Below are 22,801 nucleotides of genomic sequence, written 5' to 3'. Positions count from 1 at the left end.
TGAGTACCTGCCGCTCCTTTCTAGGCTAGGAGCATTGGTGGGTTCGGTGCTAGAGACTGGCCCCACAGCAGCTTCAGTGGTGGCCAGAGCAGCTGGGCTACCTTCAGTCAGAGTTTTGGTTCCTGACATCTCCTCCCTTCGAAGGTCATTCAGCTACCTAGGATAGGGGGGGGATGGATTGATCAGAGAGTGGAGTTCTCGGGGCTCCCGAACCAGTGCTTTATTTGCAGGCAGGTCGGCCATCTGGCCAAGGCCTGTCCTCGCAGGAGACCCCGACCCTCACCGCAGCAGCAGGCCCCTGATGGCCCGCCCACAGATGCGGCTCGGCAGGCAGCCTCCGGAACACCTGCTCAGGCCACAGAGATCTCGGAGTGGCAGCCTGGACAGGGGCGCCGTTGAGGGAGACAGCCGCAGCAGCACGCCTTGAGACCGATGCAGCAGCAGCCACAGTCTCAGCATCACTGGGTTCCCGTGAGAAATAGCTTTGCTCCCCTACAGGAGGAGACCCCTGCGACGACTGAGGACCAGGAGATGCCAGCACCCCCTCCTTCACCCCCCCCACCCCCATCCCCCCCTACCGCCTCGCTTCCACCTTCGCCGCCTACCGTCCCCGCTCCGGTTTCGGTAGCGCCTCCTTCTCCACCCCTCCTCCCCCCCCCGGCCCGCCTCAGCTCCCCGTGAGGCCCTAGCAGTCCCCTGGCGTTCACCTGCAGTCCGGAGGGCTCTGAGCATCGATCTTGATCGAGCACCGCAGAGGAGACTTACCATGCCGATTCGGGCTTCACGGATATCATCTATCCGCAGTCGGCTGAGTCGCCTCGGCACTAGACATCGCTCGGAGGCTTTTGATTACTCCTTCACACGCCTTTTTGGAGTAGAGGGCCCCCATGAGCCAGCACCCATCCGAGTTCATGTAGTGATACCTCCAGCCCGCGGGGAGGAGGCACTTGATTCAGCGGTGGCCTTCTCGTTCCCTCTCTGTGGTCCATATGACCGGGAGTGGACTCTAGAGCTCGCTCTTAGCATTTTGAGGACTCAGGCAGTTGAGTTCTCCCACCATGTGAGCGATCTGGAGGTGACAGATGTGATAGGCCGACTATGGGAGTTGGCTCATTTTTTCTTGGATCCCGGGAGTGTGGATGCCTCAGGGATTCGTCATTTGGTCGTTCGCATAGTGGCAGACTTAGCACGCGACCCTGGATATGTATGCATACACGAGGTTGCTCTGTCGGAGCGGGAGGCAGTCGCCATGGGACACACCACTGGCGCCTGATCTGTGATTCTTGCAGCACATCGGGTGGGCAGATTCGTAGCCGCTCGGATGGGGACTATTCTCCATCCAAGCCGCTTGCGAAGGCCTGCCGTACGGCATAGACAGCATCCACCTCAGCAAGTCATCCATGAGGATCATCTCATGGAATGTATAGGGCCTTGGCAGAGCACATTATATACGCTATCGGGGTTGCTTGAGGCAGGAGCTGCAGAGATGCCTGGTTGGTGGCAATATTGATATTTTGATGATGCAGGAGCACCACTTGGGTGAGAGCAGGATCCGGAGATATGGTTCGATGATGCCTGGTAGATGGGACACCTTTTGGTCTGCAGGGTTTGGCCCTTTGGGTGGACAGGGAGGAGAAGGTTGCTTGGGCAGTTATTACACTTCCGCTGGCCCAGGGAGGCTTGGGGCATTATAGATCCAGTCGATCAGAGTAGAGCCTTATTGGGGAAGCTTATTGTTCGGGGGCTGCTTCCAGGCACTCAGCCTTGGAAAGAGCTTCTTTTGCAGCGGGCTGCAGGCTCGGGCTCCCCCAGCAGGGGGCACTTGGGCACCAGAGATTCGATGGATCTTCATAGAGATCAGGAGGACAGGCCTCAGTAGAGGATGGGAGGACAGATTTGCTTTGAGCATCCTGAGAGCTTGGGAGCTGCTGAGACCGGGACTCTCGCAGAGACCTCCGTGTTGAGGACCTCCTTCGTGTTTTGAGGAGCGGGCCAGACAGCCGCTCATTTGGAGCCCAGCGGTTTGCACAGAGCAGGGTCATATGCTGGGTTCTCGGCCTCGTCTAGCCTGGGGACCTTTGGCGGCAGGCCCAGCACGTAGCTTTGGAGACTGGCAGGCCTTTTGCAGTCTCCCAGAGGAGATCTAGGTGGAGAGACTGAGTCACTTCAGAGGGGGGTTGATTATGAGGGATGACATTCAGGAGGCACTCACAGAGGAGTGGTTCATGCCTCTCGAGCTAGTGGCCCCACGGTGGATGGGAGCCTTTACACAGTTGGAGATCCTGATTGCTGTCAGAGCTAGCACTGAGGATGGCAGATGCCTCTACTATGAGATTCAGGATGAGGGCAGACTTCAGAGAGTGGAGGTGGAGTCGCCTTTGGTTGCAGAGTGCACCTTTCAGAGGATACGGGTAGTGGCTGCCGCTTCTCGGAAGTGGCATATTGACCCAGACCCTGCAGATGTGCTCCCGGATTGGCGCATATGGGCATATGCAGCGCGCCCCTTGGCCCGGCTATACAGTGGGACCTTGGGGAGTACGAGTGGCATGATCCTTATGCATCCCTTGAGGCCACAGAGATCACCTTTTTCTAGTATACTGTTCGGCTGGGGCGGCATATTTTGACGGCGAGGAGGATGGTCTCTCCCGCTGCTGCAGCGGGGCACTGACGGCTACAGGGACTTTCACAGGAGTTCCTGGAGGATTTTTGGGCCCGGCTCTGGGCTAGTCGACAGGCCCGCAGGATCGCGACTTTCCAGTGGGGCTGGTCGCCCACACGGGCTCAGCAGTTGGCACCTGGCTTGTCTACAGCGGTCTTCCGGCGGCCTGCGTCCGATGCGGCCACCCTATGGAGACACAGAGACATTGCCTATGGGATTGCCCTCAGGCGCAGCAGATTTGGCTGCGGATGCTGCGTATTCTGGCCCCCCTCTCTCCAGAGGGTATGTTTACGTGGGGTGCCGCTGCTTGGTCGACTTCGTCAGGGCTTGCTATGGGCTATGAGACGGAGCAGGACGATCAGGCCATCAGATTCATTAGGGGCCAGCCTCGCCTTGTTCCTTCACCGGATTTCTCGTCCGCCAGCTCGACACAGGAGAGGGATCTACGATGGGAGCTCCTCAGCAGCTTCACCATCTGGTTCACCTGGAGGGCCCGGTGTTTCAGGGCCTTTGAGGGGAGACTGGAGCCACTAGCAGAGACTGTACAGGGGATTTTGCAGAGTTTAATCCACACCCTGCGAGGACAGTATGACCGCATCCGGGGCGACTCGGATGAGGCGATCTTGTGGCGAGGCCTTTCACACCACCTGGCGCAGCGGCCCCTTCTATACCCTACACGCGGGCCCCCCCGTTGGCATTACAGGCCACCTGTTTGGCTTTTCCCCCCTCCTATTGTATGATTTAGCCCCTCAATTCTTTGTACTGATGCTTGTACTTTTCAGCACCTAGGGAGAGTCTCCTGGGCTGCCTTGCTTTGTTCACTGCTCTGTTTTTCTTGTGAGCAAGAGAGGATATTTTGTAGTCGTTTTTATATAACTAATGAAAGGATCTTTTCTCGGAAAAAAAAAATGTGCAGTGGGGACTTGGAGATGACCTGAAGATGTTGTCGCGGCTGTTGGCTGAACCAAAGAAGAACATAGGAGCTGTCGGCTGAGGCGGCTGTGCAGGCGCATCTCCATTTAGGGATTAGGTACCCAGTTGGCTGGCTGACTGCTGGTCGGCCAGTTCCCCAAGGAATCCAAAGGCCTATAAATAGGCAAAGAGGCTCTTCATTAGAATCATTCATTCCTTTAAGGGATGGGTCATAGTTAGGGGCTGTTTTGGTGATGTTGACCTTTTCAAGAAGACAGCCAAAGGCTGTAGATTTGTAGGTACCTTTTTGTACCATGAGAATATACTGAATTTCCAGCATCTCTCTCTCTCTCTCTCTCTCTCTCTTCATGTCTGCGTTTTGCATCACCTTGTTTCCAGTGGTGTTTAGGGCTGAAAGAAGACCCCCAGAGCTTCCGCGTGTTACATTGATATTAGAGCATCAGGCTCAGCAAAGCTAAACACTGAATCAGTCCCATATGATGGTGTACAGGTCCAAGGTACAAGAAAGTACACGGATATGAAGCCCAAGGCAAGGAACACAGGAACAGGAAGAGCTCCCAGGAGGTTTGTTGGTGGTGTACCACAAAGCCAGAGGGGATGGCAATCCTGTGAGCCAGATAGGTTCTCAGGCAACGGTCCCAAGGGAGGATTATCCTCCAAGGGCTGATGTGAGTGCCAGACTCATTTTTCAGGAATGAAGACCAAGATAGTGTTTAGAGTCAGGGCAGGAATGGATTGTGGATTGATGGAACAGATGCATAGATCTTATTCAGAGTCAGAGTGGTTTTGGAGATCGGGTCGGGTTTTCAGAGAAAAGGGTTGCTAGGGATGGATGGATGACAGAGGGACTTCGGGAAAAGAATGGGATGATGATAGTCATCCAAGAGCAGGTTGGAATCCCGTCATCAAGTTTAGCAGAGGGGGATGTCATGTGCATGACATGCTCATGTACATTCTCAGGGCTAATCCAGAAGGGGCAGCCAAGAAAAACAGATTAAAGCTAGGATATGGAGCACAGTGTGCATTGGGGACTTGAAGATGACCTGAAGATGTTGTCGGCTGTCAGCTGAACCAAAGAAGAACATAGGAGCTATCGGCTGAGGCGGCTGCAAGCGCATCTCCATTTAGGGATTAGGTACCCAGTTGGCTGGGTGACTGCTGGTTGGCCAGTTCCCCAAGGAATCCAAAGGCCTATAAATAGGCAAAGAGGCTCTTCATTAGAATCATTCATTCCTTTAAGGGATGGGTCATAGTTAGGGACTGTTTTGGTGATGTTCACCTTTTCAAGAAGACAGCCAAAGGCTGTAGATTTGTAGGTACCTTTTTGTACCATCAGAATATACTGAATTTCCAGCATATCTCTCTCTCTCTCTACTCTCTCTTCATGTCTGCGTTTTGCATCAGCTTGTTTCCAGTGGTGTTTAGGGCTGAAAGAAGACCCCCAGAGATTCCGCGTGTTACAATCTCTCTCTTGAGAGTGCTTGTTGCTGTTCATTCTCTTTGTGTTCTTGTCTGCCTGCAACCCTAACCCTAACAGGTTACAGTCTAGTAGTAGGTATTCTTTTTCTACCTGTTGGTTTTTCTTTTTGTGTGATAGCCGCAAGGGGCATTTCACATATGGAGGACTAGTAGCCAAAGGGAAGGAAGAAATCAAGGGCAAAAGAAAAAGCACACTTTTGGGTTGAGAGTATGAGAAGCAGTGCATTATTATCGCCATTCAAGATCTAAAGCAAGAGGAAAGCAGAAAAAGCACACACTTTGTAGATTAAAGATTTCAGGAGAAGAGCATCAAAGAAAAATTCTTAGTCATCACCAAATTTCCATGTATAAGGACAAATGAACTTAACACACCAGGCCACCTCACTATATATGACTTTTTTCCCCTTCCTCCCTTTGTCAAGATGTTTGAAGGTAGCAGATGATATCAAGACCAAAGTTTAAAAGCCTATCAGCATTTGTAGAGCAACATTGTAAGAATTTCTGCTTGATATGAATCTTAGGAATATAGATGTGGAGCTTCTTGTCATCACAGTTGTATCTGGGTTTGCTGATGGCTTTTTCTGATCAGGTTTGGAGACAAAGACCTGGATCTCAGATTGGCAAACCCTCTTCATCTCCGTCCGGTCCTGGAAGACAAACGGTTTTCGAGGAGTCGTCTAGTTTTGCTACATGCGTCATACCCATTCTCAAAGGAAGCTTCATATCTAGCAAGTGTTTATCTGCAGGTGATATCCTTTAATCCCTTGTACACATTTGTACACAACTTAGCTTCTTTCAAACAATTGGAACTGAGGAAGGTGGGGTTGTCCCCTGCAGGTATATTTAGACTTCGGATTGGCAGTACCTAAGCTGAGTGTTGAGGGCATGCGCTCTGCAATCAGTGGACTGTTGGACTTGGCTCCCTTGAACAAGGTCGTATTACTCTCATTTACAATTTTTGTGAAATGTGGCGATCTCACGTCTGCAGTGGAAAGCTTACAAACCTGATATTCCATGTTCGAGTTGACAGGTTATGTTTAGCACCGATGGCTATGCATTTCCGGAGACGTTCTTTCTTGGTATGGTTTCCAAGCACCACTATTTAACTGTTAGTTCAAAACTAGTGTGAATCTATGCAGTTTAAAGTACGGTGCAATGTTTCAAGACATGGGTTTCTGACTGCGTGAAATGGGTGGCGTAAAGGGATCAAATGGGCACGTATAACCATTCTGCATGTTCTTGGTGAGGCTTGTGCCAACGGAGACCTTTCATTTGAGGAAGCGCTTCAAGCTGCAGGTGACATTCTTGGGAAGAATGCTGTGACCCTGTATAAACTAGATCAGCAGCTAGAAAACCTCACTGTTCAAGGCTCACAAGGATCAGAAGCTTTTCTGCATGGTGATGAGGGGAAGGTGGTAAAGCATGTCCGGTTACTTTGGTCCGACGGATCAGGACAAAGAAGGTGCAGGGTAAGTGTACGTTTTTATTTTGCAGCATTGTACCAATTTTCGCAGGCCTCCCATAACGATGATTTAGCATACAACATAAATTGTTAGTGTGCTAACCTTGCCTTAGCCTATCCCTTGTACACTCCATGTGCGGTTATATATATATATATATATATTACTCCTCCATCCTCTTTCATTGAGGCTGACATGTACAGCAATTTTCTCTCTTTCTCTCCCTACTGAGTTCCTTTAATGATATTTCAAAGATAATTAACTATGATTTAGCATACCATTCAGGATGTGGTTTACGTTGCCCTTTTTTTTTTTCAGACCTTTCTAGTTTCTACTGTCATAACAGCAAAGCAGATACCTGTGCCCTTTGTTTTTGCCCCGGGGGTGGGGTGGGGTGGGGGGTTTGGGGTTGGGCAGGGGGTGTTCTGGCTGGCAGGCCATTACAACCCAGAAAAGTGTTATGTGTGTGCGAATCTTTCAATTCTGTCTATTGTTTTCAGTTGATGTCTTCAGCTGTTCAAAAATTTTGGTGGCTAAGGGCTTCTGATCACACCTCTTAAAGATTGTCTAAGATGGAGTGGCTATGCCTTTCCAATTAAGTCTCTTAAAGATTCTCTTTTGTGAAGGAGAATACACATGCACATTACACATAAGTGACGATAAAGAGAGGAGGAAGTCAACCTGTTTTATTTTTGCATTGGATCATCATACCTCAGCATGGAGACTGGATATGGCAAATCACCATTTAGTCTACTATATCAAGATGTCATTCTCACAGTAGGAGCACCTCAAAACTGGGACAGCAAAAAATCCAAGACAACAAGAGAAATATTACGACATATGCTAGCATCTACTAGATCTAGGTCTAGCTCGTGGCCTAGGTTGTTTAGGTGGCTTAAGTTAGGAACCTTTATCTGATTCTCTCCCAGCGGGGGCTCCAGCACAGTTGACTATGTCATTGTATACCCAGCCTTTGTCTCAAATGTCTCAATCTTAATACCCATTATCCACTATTCGGACCTCACGTCTCCATCCGAGATAGTGTATCATTGTTTATGGGAGTGCAGAGCAGCACAGAGGATTTAGGTATCTATAGCCCAGCTCTTAGGCAGATTTATGACTGATCCTATCTATATATTACTCGGGCTGCTATTGCATAGTTGACTCAGTCTGGCCCATAGCTTCTTTTTGAGGGTAGGGGAGTAGATCTTGTTATACTTGTCCGTAGCGGTTTAGCTCAGAGATGTTTGCTTCAGGAAATCCCCCAGTCACAATACACACCGCCTTCACTGAGTATTGACACCACCTGGGAGATTATTGCTAGTATCATAGTGTGGCATATCTGGAAGGTCAGATGCTCAGAGGCCTTCGAGGGTATGCAAGTTTATGACACCCATTGTATTTGCAGTATATGGAGTGATTTTGGCCACCTGGTGGGCGTGCATACAGTGATCTTCTAGAGCTGCGAGGCAAAGCGCAACAAATTTTTTGAGAGTGAAACCATGATATTTTGTCCTCCTCCACTCATATAGAGCTTTTATGGCAGCGTAGTGCCCCCAATTGGTTGATATCTCCCTACCTTTTGATTTTAGATCTCCACATGTAAGATTTTATTTTACTTTATGGATGTCATGTGCACGCTCTTCCGAGTGTGACGTGGACATGCTTCTACCCATTGGCCAACTCAGAAGTCGAGTACATGGCTAGATTCATTATGTGAACACACTTAGTTGGACATTATTATTATTAGTTAGGGTTGGTAGAGCCAACTCACCAACATTAGCCACTAAAAATAGGGGTCTAGGCCTTCATAATGTTTATTCATTGATCAATTAGTCATCATTGAGTCATTGAGAGCTCAAGGGTAGTGCTACCATTGAGTATCTCTATTCAGCATTGTATATACTTCATGTTAGTAATACATGGTAGATTAGATCATCTCTCTACTGTGTATTGAGCATGAAGAAGAAGTAATTTGTTGCATGGGTTTAAGTCTTTGATTAGGCATTAATGCAATCAATTAATTATAAACACGCTTTTGCGAGTACCCATGTTACATTGGTGTCAGAATGTCATGTTTTGACAGAGGAAGGGTTGCAATTTTTTTCTCACATAAGGGCATGGAGATCCATCGTGAAGAACCCCATCATCATTAGCGTTTTCACTTAGGTTTGCGTTCTCATCAGGGCTACATTTTGCAAATTTTGTACCAAATAGCACGTGTGCAAGGGTGGCTCCGCCAAAGGGCAAAAGGGCAAAAGAGAGGGCCAAACACACCAAGTAGAGGAGAGGGCAGACAGAGAAAGCATGCAAGGTGGCTTATTGGAGCTTCAAACAAAACCAGACATGGGTGGAAGAAGGTGCATCAAGGGGGGTACAGTGGTGGGTACTCAAAGGATAGATTTGGGAGAGCATGCGAGCTGCCAGATTTAGCAAGTTAGGAGCAAAAACACATCCCTATTGAGGTTGCAAGACAACACACAGAAGAGCGCCTACAAGGGGGTGTTATAGGCCGGTGAGGTTGTGGACGGATGGGGCAGCTAGGGCAGCATGTATATATTTAAGTATATGCGGCGTCCTTGCCCACGCCAATTGGCCAATTGGTTACACCCACCCTTCCTCCATTGACCGACAAGAGATCCAAGCAAGAAATGCAACACATACTATGGGAAGTCCATCCATAAATGAAGCTCAATAGGAGGGAGCACTCGAGGATGCCGGAAAGCTTTTAGGAGAGGAAGTGGTATTGGGTGACAAAGTTCCCAAGTAAGGAGTAGATTCTGGAGGATGAACCCAAGGAGCAGACACTACTAGGCTTGGAGGTGATCTAGATAGATGGAGGACAACCCATCCTGAGTCCATTCTAGTTGCCGAGGACAGGGAGGAGTCATCAAGTGAATTTCAAACTTTTCTCTCCAATTCTATTGAGGAGGATGAGATGAGCGATTATGCAACGATGTCTACCATGTTAGCTGAGCATCTAGAGGCAGAGGGGCTAGTTCTAGTGCCCATAGTTCTCGAGCAGGTAGTGGTGAAGACATCATTGGAGACAAGAGGTCCAGTAGCCATGCTATTGGAGTTTGTACTGGTGTGTGGAGTAGAGAGCGAGTTAGCCAGGAGATGCATACTGGGTTGGAGCGGTGTAGCATCATGTTGCTCCAGTTTAAGCAAGATGGGATGCCACATGAACGCTCTCCCAAGTGTGACATGGACATGCTTCTACCCATTGGTCAGCTAAGAGGTCGAGTACGTGGTTGGATTCATGTGTTTATAAGGGCTATTGTGCTAGTTCATGGTAATATTGTCCATGCGTCACTGAGCAGCCAAGTGCGGACATAGTTTTGGGTTATTATGTGAACGCACTTAGTTGGACAATATTAGTAGGGTTGGTAGCCAACTCACCGACATTAGACACTAAAAATAGGAGTCTAGACCTTAGTCATATTCATTTATCGATTAGTTAGTTAGCCACTGAGAGCTTAGGAGCAATGCTACCATTGAGTATCTCTTTTCAGCATCGTGTATACTTCACGTTAGTAATACATGGTAAATTAGGTCCTCTCTCTCTACTTTGTATTGAGCATGACGAATAGACCTCACGTCTCATAAGAAAATGAAGCGGGCCACATAGGTTTGCTTTGACCAGAGCATGAAGGATGTTTATTGTGATGCCCTTCCACCACTTTCTAACTTTTAAGAAAAATCATACAATACGGAACAAATTCAAATCATCAAGATGTTCTTGATTCTTTTACTCACACTACTAGGTTCAAAAACAACTCATCCGCTTGAACATTTCCTCAAACAGTTGGTATGATAAGGAATACAAACTCAAATACGATCAGGTGATGCAGAAGGTTGCAGGAGGTGCTATCTTAGGCAAGGCTGTCGTGAGAGCACTACAAAGGTTTCTTCACTAAAAGATGAGCTGTTCTGTATGAGCCTTCAGGCAATCTAGGAAGTAGGCCCATTTAATGTGGCCCTACCCTTGCCAAGGCAGGGGTATCGAGGGGCAAGGTATAGTAGTGGTTGAAGTTGTTCTCCATTGCTAATCCTTGGCAAAGACAATGAAGAAATGCACTCGAGGAGAGCTTGGGGCAATCCCATTCACTGTAGGTACAGGGCCAGTCCAGCTTCATCTGGGTTTGGGAAACAAGAGCTCTGAGTCATATCTGAGATAAAAATGAAAACCACCTGATTTGAAAAGTTGGATACTAATGTAGTCTCATCCCAAGAGGAATTAGGCTGCACACTGAAAAGGAAGAAGGGGGAAGTGCGCATATCTGAAGGTAATGCAAAGCTACACACGTGTAGCAGTGCAGGGACATGAGCAAGGACCGAATTCGATTAAACAGAATTTGTCGAGTTGTGATGAAGATCTGATGCTCCCAGTTCTCCCAGTTCTGGTGGTCTTTCGGGTGTCTTGGGGCTAGGTGGTGGAGGGGACCTCACCTGCCGGATGGTGGAGGTGTTACGACTCATAGTTCAGCTAGAGTGTTGCCCAACACCCGAGACACAGCTGGAAGAAGGCTGGCAATTGGCTGGTCTATCAAAACCTGAGATCAGGACCCCATGCCATTTCAATGTTAGAGAGGACACCGTGCACCACCAAAACCTTTGCCCCTTTACACCAATGAGTATGTACAGGTGGCTTCAAAATTACAAATGAGGCATGGACACACCCTCAGGTCCGCCTGCTGTGACAATATTTATATTAATAAATAAATAAAGTTGATATACCTCACCCAACAACACTCAGTGCAACCCCCTTCTTCCCCTGGCAGACAGGGAGGGGGGATTTCAGCCTCTTACATGGTGATTCTTGGTGTTTTACTACCTTTCGTTGGTGGTGGTGAGATGTATCAGTCTGTCTTTCTACAATGGCCAGACCTGGTTGTCTGTCCCTTGTTCTTGGTCAACGTCATGTAATTTCACTCAATTGTTGAAATTTCCTAGAAGTGTTTCACTAGCTCTTCAATTTCTCAATTGTTGAAATTTCCTAGAAGTGTTTCAGGAGATGATTGACTAAGAGCTTGTAAATAATAGCCTAGGGCTAATAATGCCTAAAGCTTATAAATATAGCAAGAAAGCTTATAAATAAAGCAAGAAAGCTTATAAATAAAGCGTGAAAGCTTTATAAAGAAAAGCAGGCCACTCTTAGCGGGGTTATTACTATATAATGGACTTTGGGGTCACTTATTAGACACGAGATCAAGGAGCGATGTGGTAGCGTGGGGCTACTACAAAGCGTGCGGGATCTCACGGACAGCTCCGTGGGATCTCACGGCCATGGAGCTGTCAACGGGTGGCTATGGTCTGGTTTGTGGGACGCAAGGCTGGAGTCATCGGTGATTGGCAGGCTTGCGGGCAAATATGACCTGAGGCTCAGGGATGGTTCGAGGTACCGAACCTATAGTTGGGTGGTGAGTTGCCAGCCACAATCTATTGCGGTCCTTGCATTGTATTCGATGGCCATGGAGCTGTCGACATGGTCTAGTGGTATGGGAGGCAAGGTTGGAGTCATCAGTGATTGGCAGGCTTGCGGGCAAATCTGACCTCAAGCTTGGGGATGGTTCGAGGTACTGAACCTACAATTGGGTGGTGAGTTGCTAGCCACAATCTATTGCGGTCATCGCATTGTATTTGACGTTCAGGTATGTCCTCCTTGTTCCATAGAGGTTCTATGTCATATATAATCCATGGGCATGCTCGTGTGAGGACTTCACATTGGTATCAGATTTCGGAACTGAGAAAGCATGAACCTAGGGCATAGAGATGTACATTAGTACTCTCATGCGGGTGTGCAAGAAAAGTACGTGGAAGGTGAAGTCCCATGCATGGATGTGCAAGGGATAGGGGAAAGAAGTGAAAAGCATGAAGGAAGTCTTGTGAAAAGTAAGCCTTTTGTGTTGTACACCGGCTACGTATTGTAACTAGCCATATGGTGTCTTTGCTTAACCTGTACGGCAGGTGGTCCCCTTGTAGACAGCTAATGGATTGAGGGCCAATTGGCTACCGCTCGTACAGTGCTAAGTTCCATCGAGGAGCAGAGGTTGGAGGACATATACCATGCCAGAGTCTCCTTTTGGACATTGGCAAGATATAGGGTCACCAGGGGTTTCTTTGAGGTTGTAGGCCCACATAGGCGCAGGGATGGTATCCGTAGGTTGCAAGGCTAGGATGGATCCATTGTTGGAGATCCCCCCCCATGTGAGAGCTATTGCCACAGATTTCTTTCGCTCTCTCCTTACGGGTGCCCCCTATCTTCACAAGTGCTAGACGCGCGTGAGCGGGTTTGGCAACATACAAGAGAGGTGGTTCCACTCGTTTCCTATTGACTCCCTTCACTTCAGAGAAGCTGGCGGAGGCTATGACGGCACTACTTGGCTCCTTGATCTCGTGTCTAATAAGTGACCCCAAGCTCCCTTATATAGTAATAACCCAGCTATAAGTGTCCTGCTTTTATTTATAAAGATTTAATGCTTTATTTATAAGTTTTCTTGCTTTATTTATAAGCTTTAGCCGTTATTAGCCCTAGGCTATTATTTACAAGCTCTTAGCGAATCTAGACCTCTTCTTGCTTGCGCCCTTAGCCCATGTGTGAACCCTTTAGGTCCCCACACCCTTGGCTAAGCCTTAACCCTAATTTTGGGTTAACCCTAACCCTAATTCTAGGTTAGTCCACATGTTAATTTGAAGTGTTCCCCCTAGCCCTACATCGGTCAGGACGTAACATACTGCATCCTCACGAATCATAGTCACCAGAAACGGGAAACGGAAACAGAAATGGCACCCTCCTCGGAAACGGAAACGGCAACTTTGGAAAAGGGGAACGGCTAGGAAACGGCACATATACTTGATAAATTAAACTATAGAACCAAAAACTAGTAATTACAAACTCAACAGCGAGACTTTCTCAAATTTGCATAAAGGACACCTCAAGATGAAGTCAATTTCTTGTTGAATTAAGAATAGAAAGTACAATGTAAATACATCAGCCAAGTTTGGAACTCATGAGTAGGCTCAAACTTGCGAGCCCAAATCATCATAATCTAGAAAGTCGTTGGAGCCGCTATCTCCTGCTTCGCCCAAAGTAGCTATGGGCGTAGGCGGTAAACTGGCATGCTCCTTTGCCTTTGAACCCTTCTCCCTCCTCCTCTGACCAATGCTTCCAAGATCGGGGGTTCTCATTTGCTCAAGAAGACGCAAATTGGCACTCACAAAAATTAGATCATTGGTCTTTTGAGTGCCAAGCCGGTTTCGCTTCTTTGAAGCGATATGGCTAAATGAGCTCCATAGTTGCTCCAAACAAGACGAACTGACCGCCTGGCTCAGAATCTTGATGGCCAATTGTTGCAACTCTGGAGTGTCTGCCCCATAGTCCTCCCCCCAAACACATGGATCAGTGGTGAAGAGATCTGCCAAAGCATTGGCTCTTCCAAACCTCCTCTTGCAAGCCCTGTAATCTCCTTGATAGTTCTCTGCTTTGCAATGTCAGGCTCAAGTCTCTCCAAAATCATGTCCCATCCATCTGTCACCTCTGAATCTGTGTATTGATTGCCTGCTTGAAACTGGGGATCAATCATGAAACCTGTTGCATGCATAGGTGAATGGTACATATCCCATCTATCTTGGCATAGCTTCCTTAGTACCCGGTATTTTTGATCATCTTGCTCAATGTGCTCCAACTTTTCCACCATCTTGTCCATCCCCTCTCGTAAATATTTCCAATGCATGGCTGAAGTGAATCTGTCATCCTCAACAAGTGGATGATCGGCTTCCCCAAAGCTATGATGCGTCTCACCTGCTCCCACCAAAGAGGGTTCCCAATATTTGACGCACATGCCTTCCCTACAACGGTTCGAGACAATGCATGCCTCTCATACTCATCACTCACCATCAACTGCTTTAGGACACTAGAACACTTGTTAAGGGACCCCAACATGAGGAAGTTGTATCCGAAGCGAGTGTCTGAATACTTGCGCAAATCTCTAGATGACTTCTTCCTAAACTCAGCCAACAATGGCTTGCTCTATGATGGAGCAACCCAATCCAACTTCTCGATGTCCTTGAGAAGATTGTTGAGGCAGTGCGCCATGCATACAGAAAATGTGATATGAGGAAACCTGTCACACAACAATCTGCTGGCTGCCTTGTTTGCATTCTCTCCATCAGCTACAAAGTGGATCACTTTCTCTTCACCCACTGCTTGTACAGCTACTGACCACTCTAGGAAGAGTGCTTCTGCACTTTTCCCTGTCTCGGATGCATCATGCGATGAGATAAAGTAAGATTGCCCTCTGGAATAGGCAATGACACCATGAATGGATCTGGACCGAGTGTCGCTCCAGCCATCTGCAATAATTGTGATGCCATTCTTGTCCCAAGAGGACCTAACATTCTCTGTTGCTGCAGCAACTGTGCCCTTCTCCTTCATGAGTAAGGTGGTTCTCAATGCCTCTGATGATGGAGGAGTGTAGGTGGATCCATACTCTGCAATCTTGTGCACCATGTCCTTGAAGTGGAAGGACGGAGCTGCCTGAAAGGCAATGGCATCATGGTAGAAGAAGCGCGCAACACTACCATCCACCTCCTCCTTCTTCTTTGGGTCCCATCTACTCTGAAGTGTACTCTGCCTAGATCGAATAGAACCCCTCATGCCAACTACTGGTGGTGGTGCACCAAATGGACTTGCAGTGGGTCCAAAAAATGAAGGCATTCCACCATATGAAGACCTGGTGGTTCTAGAGGTTTTTCCAAAAGTACCCACATATGTGGAAGGATCTACTCCCACCCACATATGTGGAAGGATCTACTCCCACCCTTCTCTCTGAGCCGATGAAGATGCCCGCGGTGCTTCGTCTTTCTGACGAAGCTCCTCACGTGCTTCACTAGTGATGTTGGTACACAATGCAATGTCTTGTCCATGCTGATGAAGCAGGTGTGCTCGAATACGAGTTGCACTACTACCTGACTTTGTAAGGAGACAATATTTGCATGTCCACTTTTTCGTGCCTCCTGCTTTGGCCCGTTTAGCGCTGCGCAAAGGCGTTGATCTACATTTTTTTAAAAATAAAATATGCCAGCACTGTGCAAAGGCGTTGATCTACGTTTTTTTAAAAATAAAATCTGCCACGTGGACAGCATGACCACCTTGGGCCCGTTTCCAGCCATTTCGGTGAACTGGACGTGGGGAAACGGCGTTTCCCCGTTTCGGGGTGCCGTTTCCCCCGTTTCCTGTGACTATGTCACGAATGCATAAGGAGAACAAGATTTTGTAAGCAAATCCTGAGATCTGAAAATCCATCCATAGCATCTACACAAGTCTAGTGCCTTTTCTCTAAGCCAGTGTAAGACTCCTCTTGTTGACCTTGCTATAAAGATCCAATTGCTTAATGTCAGTCCAACTCTCGTTCAAGAGCTGAATCCCAATAGGACAACCAGCCACAAAGTGCAACAAGCTCTACCATAACAACCCCAGCACAAACCCATAGCACAATTTGTCGATCATACCAAATGGCATTGTGCATAAGTTGTCGGCAAACACTAGTTCACTTTATGTGCAAACAACTCCTAATTTCTTTCCAATGTGTTTTCGCATAACCAGTAGATACTCACATCTACTTTAGGGCAAGCATAAAACCTCCCAACAAATTCTGGCTATGTCCCATGTGCTCAAAAGCCTGAGGATCACATATGACTTTCAAACAATCCAGCGTATGTCCCTTGTCCTTGAATAACCTGAAGACAACATACAACTTTATAACAAATTCCATCCCTAACATGTCAATGGGTTATGGCCCATCAAACAAGTGGAAAGCCCATTACTCGAGAGTTGATGAGTAACTTATCATTCGCTCTTTTTTCTTACTCCATCAAATTGGGAATGAACATGTCCTCATGTAGTGGTTGTACTTCCAAAGGCAAACAACAAAGTATAACATCATTTGTGGAGTTGCATCCACTACTGAGCAATCGTGAATCTCGGATACCCATCCTGATCTTAAGCACTTAGTCCTAGACAGAGAACTCATCTCCCTCATGTAGAATTCCGATGCATCAAGGTGGAAAAGCAGTAGTAAAACTGAAAGGTTTGCCAAGGTGCAACAAAAAAGAGTTGAGGTGTAGATGTTGGTGATGGAGAGAGCGCACTGAGATATGTTGAAGCTAGGCCATCACCCCACAAAGAGAAAACCATGCCCTTGTAAGGGCCTTGAGAAAAAAAAGCAAAATCATGCTCTCCTTGAAAAAAAAAACTAGCTTTGTGTATTTTTTATAACCCCCCTTTTTCTAGAAAAAGCTTACTTGCCCTTTTTAAATCTAAAAAAGTAGGGCTGTTTTTAGTGTTTTTTTCTAAAAGCTTCAAATGCCTTTTTTTTTCCTTTTTTTTTTTTGGCTAATAACTCACGTTTTTTATTCTCTTGCACAGGCGTAGTTTCATCCTTTCTTTCACTGGTGGCCCATATGATCACCTTCTCCTTCTCCTTCCTTGCAAAAGCATCTGCGCCCCCCTCTCTCCTCAGCCCACAACACGAGGCACTGCCCACTGTCTGGCCCGAACTGGCTGTGCTTGTTCGTTGGGGCCACACTATGGGCTATGATGGCTGCCCCTAGAGCGCCCTTTGTATGGTGCACACACCTGCAAACACTATACATGCTTGCTTTTTCTTAAAGCGTTCCATATGCAATCTACAACTGCGCAGCCCAGGGCAGCGCCGAGCCCCAGGTCAGCCAACTGATAGCCATCTGTTGACCTGTTATGGCAGGCACGCAGCTATCTTGCTGCTGCTCATAGCATTATAGCTTACGCGCAGCAATGGTCGTGTTGAAAAGCCTATGCTGACCAGCTTGAACCTCCATGTGGACCTGACCATGTCCAGCCAGCCTGGGACAGATCCTGTTCAGCCATGCAAGAGCCAGCCGATTTGTTGCGCTGCCTTCTGTAAATAAACTGCTGATCTCTTCAAGGCCTGCATCCAAGGCGAACTGTGAATCCCGGTCGTCGCGCAAGCTCCTGTTAGACCCCCCCCTCCCTTTCATTGCTTCGCTGCGCGCCTCCTTTCTTGGCGGGAGACCCCATGGATCCTAAATTCTAATAACTACAGAACCATCATGATAGGCCATATCTTGGCCAAGCTCTATGGATCTATACTTGAGTCTGAGCTCAGCACACTAGCAGAGAGAGAGAGAGAGGGATACAGGGCACCAGGGCAGGCCAGATTCAGGACCTTCTCCATGCTAGATCAGGGCTATACACACGTAACACATGGATCACACCAATAGGCCCATTGCCTACCAAGATGCAGTACTACAGAGATCATTTCTTGATATTCACAGCAGGTGGTTTCATACAAAGACCAGGTTATCTCGATGTCTTCATGTCCCATGCTATGAGGATAGCCATTGGCCAGCTTAGGGTATCATCCCATAGACTGAGGATAAAGACTGGCGGATACCTAGAGAGGACAGGACATGTAGACTGTGCCACATGGGGGTCGAGCTAGAGGAGCTCTATGTTTGCCAGTGCCCGGTCTACTATGAGATGAGAGGGAGATTCCAGTGTCTATTCAGAGAGGCTTTTGACCCTTATCCCAGATCATGGAGTACCCAGGTCAGAGGTGCCTTTGACTCTTCCTATAGGAGCTTAGCTGACACATAGAATCACTATTGAGAGATCCTCACGCCCAACACTTCTCTCAGCTTACCATCACCAATTTTTTCCAGCCTAGAGAGGTGGATAGGGAGGCACAAGAACCCCCACCACAATGGATACGAGAGCCTATACCACAGTGCCCCCTCATAGCAGGCCAATGGGAGTCACATCAGATCGGACATCCACCCAAACACCAACCACTTCTCGTTCCCTTCACAAAACCATCTGCCCAACACCCGGCGGCCTCCCACATTTTGCACCCTCTCTACTCCATATCTTCCTTCCTCTGGACTTAACACTTCGGCCTTGACTTATTGCACCTCTGTTAACTTATTGCCATCCTCTCATCATATCGCTGGCTCTGCACTTAACGAGTCCCGACCACCCCACTCTACCATCCTATCGCCCTGTCTCACCCTGATCTTCTCGACATTCTATTGCCCTGCACGAGGGAGAAGATTTGGACATGGCCATTTTGATCTAGAGTGGAGTCCCTAAACTTATCACCCTAGATGCACTCCTCGTATTTGTGCAAGGACGGTCCCTTAGTCATAAACGCTACAGTGGGAGACCTTTGGTATTGCATTACCCATCCAGGTTCTTTTTTGGAGACAATCGGGAGATCAACCGGGAGAGACACATATCCATTTTCTGGTTCCTCAAGCACTGTAGACTCCTCCCCTCCCAACCTTCCCTCACATTCAAGCTTGAAGCTCCATAGGTTGTAAGTGTAAAAAATAAAAACCGTATTTTATCGTACACGGTACGGTATCCAAAAATTTCATATCGTACCAAAAATTCTCGTACGGTATCGTATTTTCGTACCGTGACAACCATGCTATCACCCCTTCTTCTGCCTATCGCCTCCTGCTTCTCATTGACCTTCTGCCCTCGCTCTCCGTGTCATGTCCACCCACAAAACCTATTTCCCTGGCTTCTCTCCATATCCGCCATCTTGCAAAATCCCAGCCAAAGAGGTGGAACATCACAATACACCCCTTGCATTCATGAGAATCCGTGAGTCTACAAAATCTTGCAGAGGCACGTATGACTTGTTGAGCTGCCCCACTCGAGCCTTTCTGTGGCACTCAGATTACATCCCCACGTGAGGGGAAAAAAGGGGGGGGGGGGAGTGTGGTTAAACTGCTTTTAGACATGGAGATGAAGGAAACTGAAGCGGCTCCTTGGTGCAATGGAAGTTGTGGCCTTGCTGATATGGCAACCATCTCAAGGGTAGACACACCAAATTTTTAGTCCTAAGCTGAGGTACCCCGGTGCTTTTCCTGTGTCACTGCGATTTCTGCAGAACGAAGTCAGGCTGGAACCTCTATGGTTGTGGTTGCTCTCTCTTGGTACAAGCACATCATCCACCAATTGGCAAGATCCCGGCTCCAAATTCATAACTTGGGTGTATTCCCATGCCTACATATATGTAACTGCTTATTCATGTATAAGGCTTTGCTGGTTGTATGGATGTGCTTCATCAGAGCGTCAACCATTTATGTAAGAGAAGGTTGTAGGAGCCATGAGGTGTGTGGTGCATTAGGTTAGGAGCTAAGGGGGCTGTGTTGAAAAAGAAAAAGAAAAATGCCCTACTCCTGAGCCACACACCAAGAGGCTTGAACGTCTACATCTTGAAGGAATTGCAAGATACACAAGAAGAAGAAAATAATTCCATATTTATCAAAGAATGTGCACAATGGTCTGCATAGGAGATCAACAATCTAGAAATAGACATAGAAAGTTAGGATAAAGTCCTAAGTGATGTACTTCATGGATATATTATGAGAGTAGTCATTGTAATAGCATTAGACCTCTTATGAGCCTAAAGTGCCCGGCCGGCCACAGTTTAAGTGAGTGTGAACACTTATGGCCATGTATATAAGTGAATTTCTCTCATAATACAACATACTCTTCCATTGTGCAATTGAGTCTTGCTCTTGCTAATCTCTCTCTCTAATGCATGCTAGTGAGTGTGTGTGTGAGTGAAGTGAGGTGAGAGGAGGGACGAGGAAGATTTTATTTTTGTCCCCTCCCAAAACATCGGTTTTGAGAGTATCCTTTGTCAGGAATGTTGGAGGGGCTGTCGTGGATTCCTCTTGGGGTGGGGAAACTATCGGCAATCAAGTGCCAATGAGAGCTGGCACACTGAGATAGTGTGAGAAGGAAAGCAGGGGTGAAGAGGACAATGGAGAGCAGAAAAAAGATAGGAAAGAAAAACTTATTCAACTAGGTTCCAACTTTGATTGTCGAAGTCTCCATCAATATTGATTTCACAAAAATAGGAAAGAAAAAGTTATTCAACTAGGTTCCAACTTTGATTGTTGAAGTCTCCATCAGTATTGATTTCACCTACATATGGCAGATTAATGCATCAAATTTATACCTAGTTTTGTTCATTCTGTATGTGAATTCTATTGTGTTTCAAAATTTGATATAGGTGGTTCCAAAAGAGAGATTTGAAAGAGTGACAAAGCTCCATGGTGTGGGTTTGACAATGTGCTGTATGGGAATGTCTTCACATACTGATGGTCCAGCTGAAGGCTGTGGCCTTACTGCTGTGGGGGAGATCAGGCTTCTGCCTGACATGACTACCAAACGTGTTTTACCTTGGTAATACTCTTTATATTCTACATTAAACATTTGTAATGCTTTACAGATTATGTCAGTTTAAGAAGAGTAAGTATGGAGCTACAGCTGTGTTTGAAAACCCTGTTTTGCAGGTCCATGGAAGAGGAGTTGGTGTTAGTTGATATGCATCTAACACCTGGGACTCCTTGGGAATACTGCCCGAGGTCAACCTTAAAGCGCCTTTCTGGCATTTTTGCAAGAGGAATTTGGCCTGGTACCATGTAATCTATAATTTCCATACGGCTCCACAAAGGGCGTTGAATCGATGTAGTAGCCTTGAATCTGATGGTTGTGTGGCTAGTTTTTTGACATGTGGTTTGTGATTTGTAGGTCATGAAAGCTGGCTTTGAGAGTGAGTTTTATATCTTGAAACCAAATCCAGAGTAGGTTTGGGCAGATGCTGCTCTGTGCTTCTCTTTTAGCAGTATTGATTGATAATGTATGATCTCACTCATCATGAATTTTGAACAGGGCTAATCAGAAATGGATTGGCTTGGACACAACACCATACTGCGCATCTACAAGTTTTGATGCTGCTTCTGGCATGATCCTTGAGATCTCGAAGGCGTTGAGCTCAATGGGAGTTAATGTTGAGCAGGTATTTTCCTATTGTATCCCTGCACTTCTTTTAACGTACTACATGATTATCTCCATCCCCTTCTTGCTTGTTGAAGATGATTGCAAGACACACCTTTGCGTGTTCATATTTATACCCATGAAGAGTCGCCTTTTTGAATAGCGGCCAGAAAAGCTTGCACTACATATTCTATGTTCTTGTCAAGCGGCTCCTAGCATGCTCCTCAAGATGTCTAGCTCAATGGTTTTCGTTGCTGAACTAATTTCTAGTGCTGCTTACTGAGCTCTCTATGATATGGAATAGAGGGTTTGTTGCGAGGGCATCATGACCTGCTGTCACTCTACTGAGCTCCTGTCCATTGAGGCGCTCCATATGGTGACTGAGTCGGCCAAGTCAAGGGGAGGGCCTCCATTCCAGCCTGCAGAAATGCGCTTGAAAGCATTGCCTCTATAACAAAAGACATGCACTTCCCTGATCTGGAGCGCCCCCCCCCCCCCCCTCCCCCCCCCCAAAAAAAAAAAAAACCTTCTTCCTACGCGTACTAGCCCCCCACGGCTTCCTCACCCTTCTTGCAAGCTTTGGCCCTCTTTCACCTGATACTTGACTCCTCCCGTCAGCCCCTCCTCCCTCCTGTGTTTTCTCCTGCTATCGAGTGCTCCATGTGCCTGTGGCCTTCTTCCCACCTCCCCGACCTTAACTTGGCCAATCACCTCCACCCTGTTTTTCCCTCCACCTCCTCCCCCCTCAGCCGGCTTGCCCACTCCCTCGAGTGCCTGTTTCCCATGGCTGCTCTGCAGTTCTCCCCTCCCCATCTTCCTAATTTTTCCTGCTTCCTTCCTGCCTGCCTGCACCTGCGGCGGCCCAATTTTCCTCTGTTTGTGCTACCTCTCCTTCTTTATTTCCTGGTTTTTTGTCCTTTCTCCTGCTCTGCTTGCCCCGCAGCTTTTCCCCCGCCGCCTCTGCTGCACCCTCCAACCTTGTGTGCTATTACCTCTGCAGCCTCCTATCAGTTTTTTTCCCCAAAAAAATATTATTCCGTTCGTTACCAAAATGCAGCGAAAAATGGCTAAGTACATGACCCAGTCTCAATCAAGGGATACAAGAAAAACAGTTGGGTCAGAGAGGGGCTCTTCCTTCTGTTGGTGGAAGGCTATCTCATACAATTTTGGGGGGGGGGGGGGGGATTGGGGGGGCAACCAAACAGGAGGCTTGTAATGCCAACTAACCTCGCAATCTCTGACCCTGAGGAAAGGACTCGGTGCTTCCACATCCGCTCAAATTTTCCTCACAGCTTCTTCCACTGGCCAGAGAGTGTGTATGATGTCTGTCCATATGCTCTGGATGAACTTTGCGGGTGGCGTGGTAGTTCCCTCTATGGCCTCACTGCAGCAGCGTGAGCAAGCAAAGTG

At 47.4% G+C, this 22,801-nt stretch overlaps 1 protein-coding gene across 1 annotated transcript in view; it reads left to right on the top strand.

Annotated features, from left to right (window-relative positions):
* LOC147604831 (protein fluG-like) overlaps window positions 1-22,801 on the top strand; it is a 105,861-nt gene that overhangs the window by 71,478 nt on the left and 11,582 nt on the right. Inside the window, exons 6-13 of the mRNA XM_086794863.1 lie at window positions 5,661-5,817; window positions 5,909-6,004; window positions 6,102-6,150; window positions 6,275-6,540; window positions 20,625-20,797; window positions 20,908-21,029; window positions 21,146-21,198; window positions 21,287-21,413. Of these exons, the coding sequence (XP_086650989.1) occupies window positions 5,661-5,817; window positions 5,909-6,004; window positions 6,102-6,150; window positions 6,275-6,540; window positions 20,625-20,797; window positions 20,908-21,029; window positions 21,146-21,165 (883 nt within the window). The 3' untranslated portion in view covers window positions 21,166-21,198; window positions 21,287-21,413. The remainder of the gene's footprint in view (window positions 1-5,660; window positions 5,818-5,908; window positions 6,005-6,101; window positions 6,151-6,274; window positions 6,541-20,624; window positions 20,798-20,907; window positions 21,030-21,145; window positions 21,199-21,286; window positions 21,414-22,801) is intronic.

Source organism: Cibotium barometz, chromosome 61, assembly GCF_041138505.1.
Source record: "Cibotium barometz isolate CiBa-2024 chromosome 61, ASM4113850v1, whole genome shotgun sequence".
In the NCBI taxonomy this organism is placed as follows: domain Eukaryota; kingdom Viridiplantae; phylum Streptophyta; class Polypodiopsida; order Cyatheales; family Cibotiaceae; genus Cibotium; species Cibotium barometz.
This window is presented reverse-complemented; position numbering and strand designations above follow the sequence as displayed.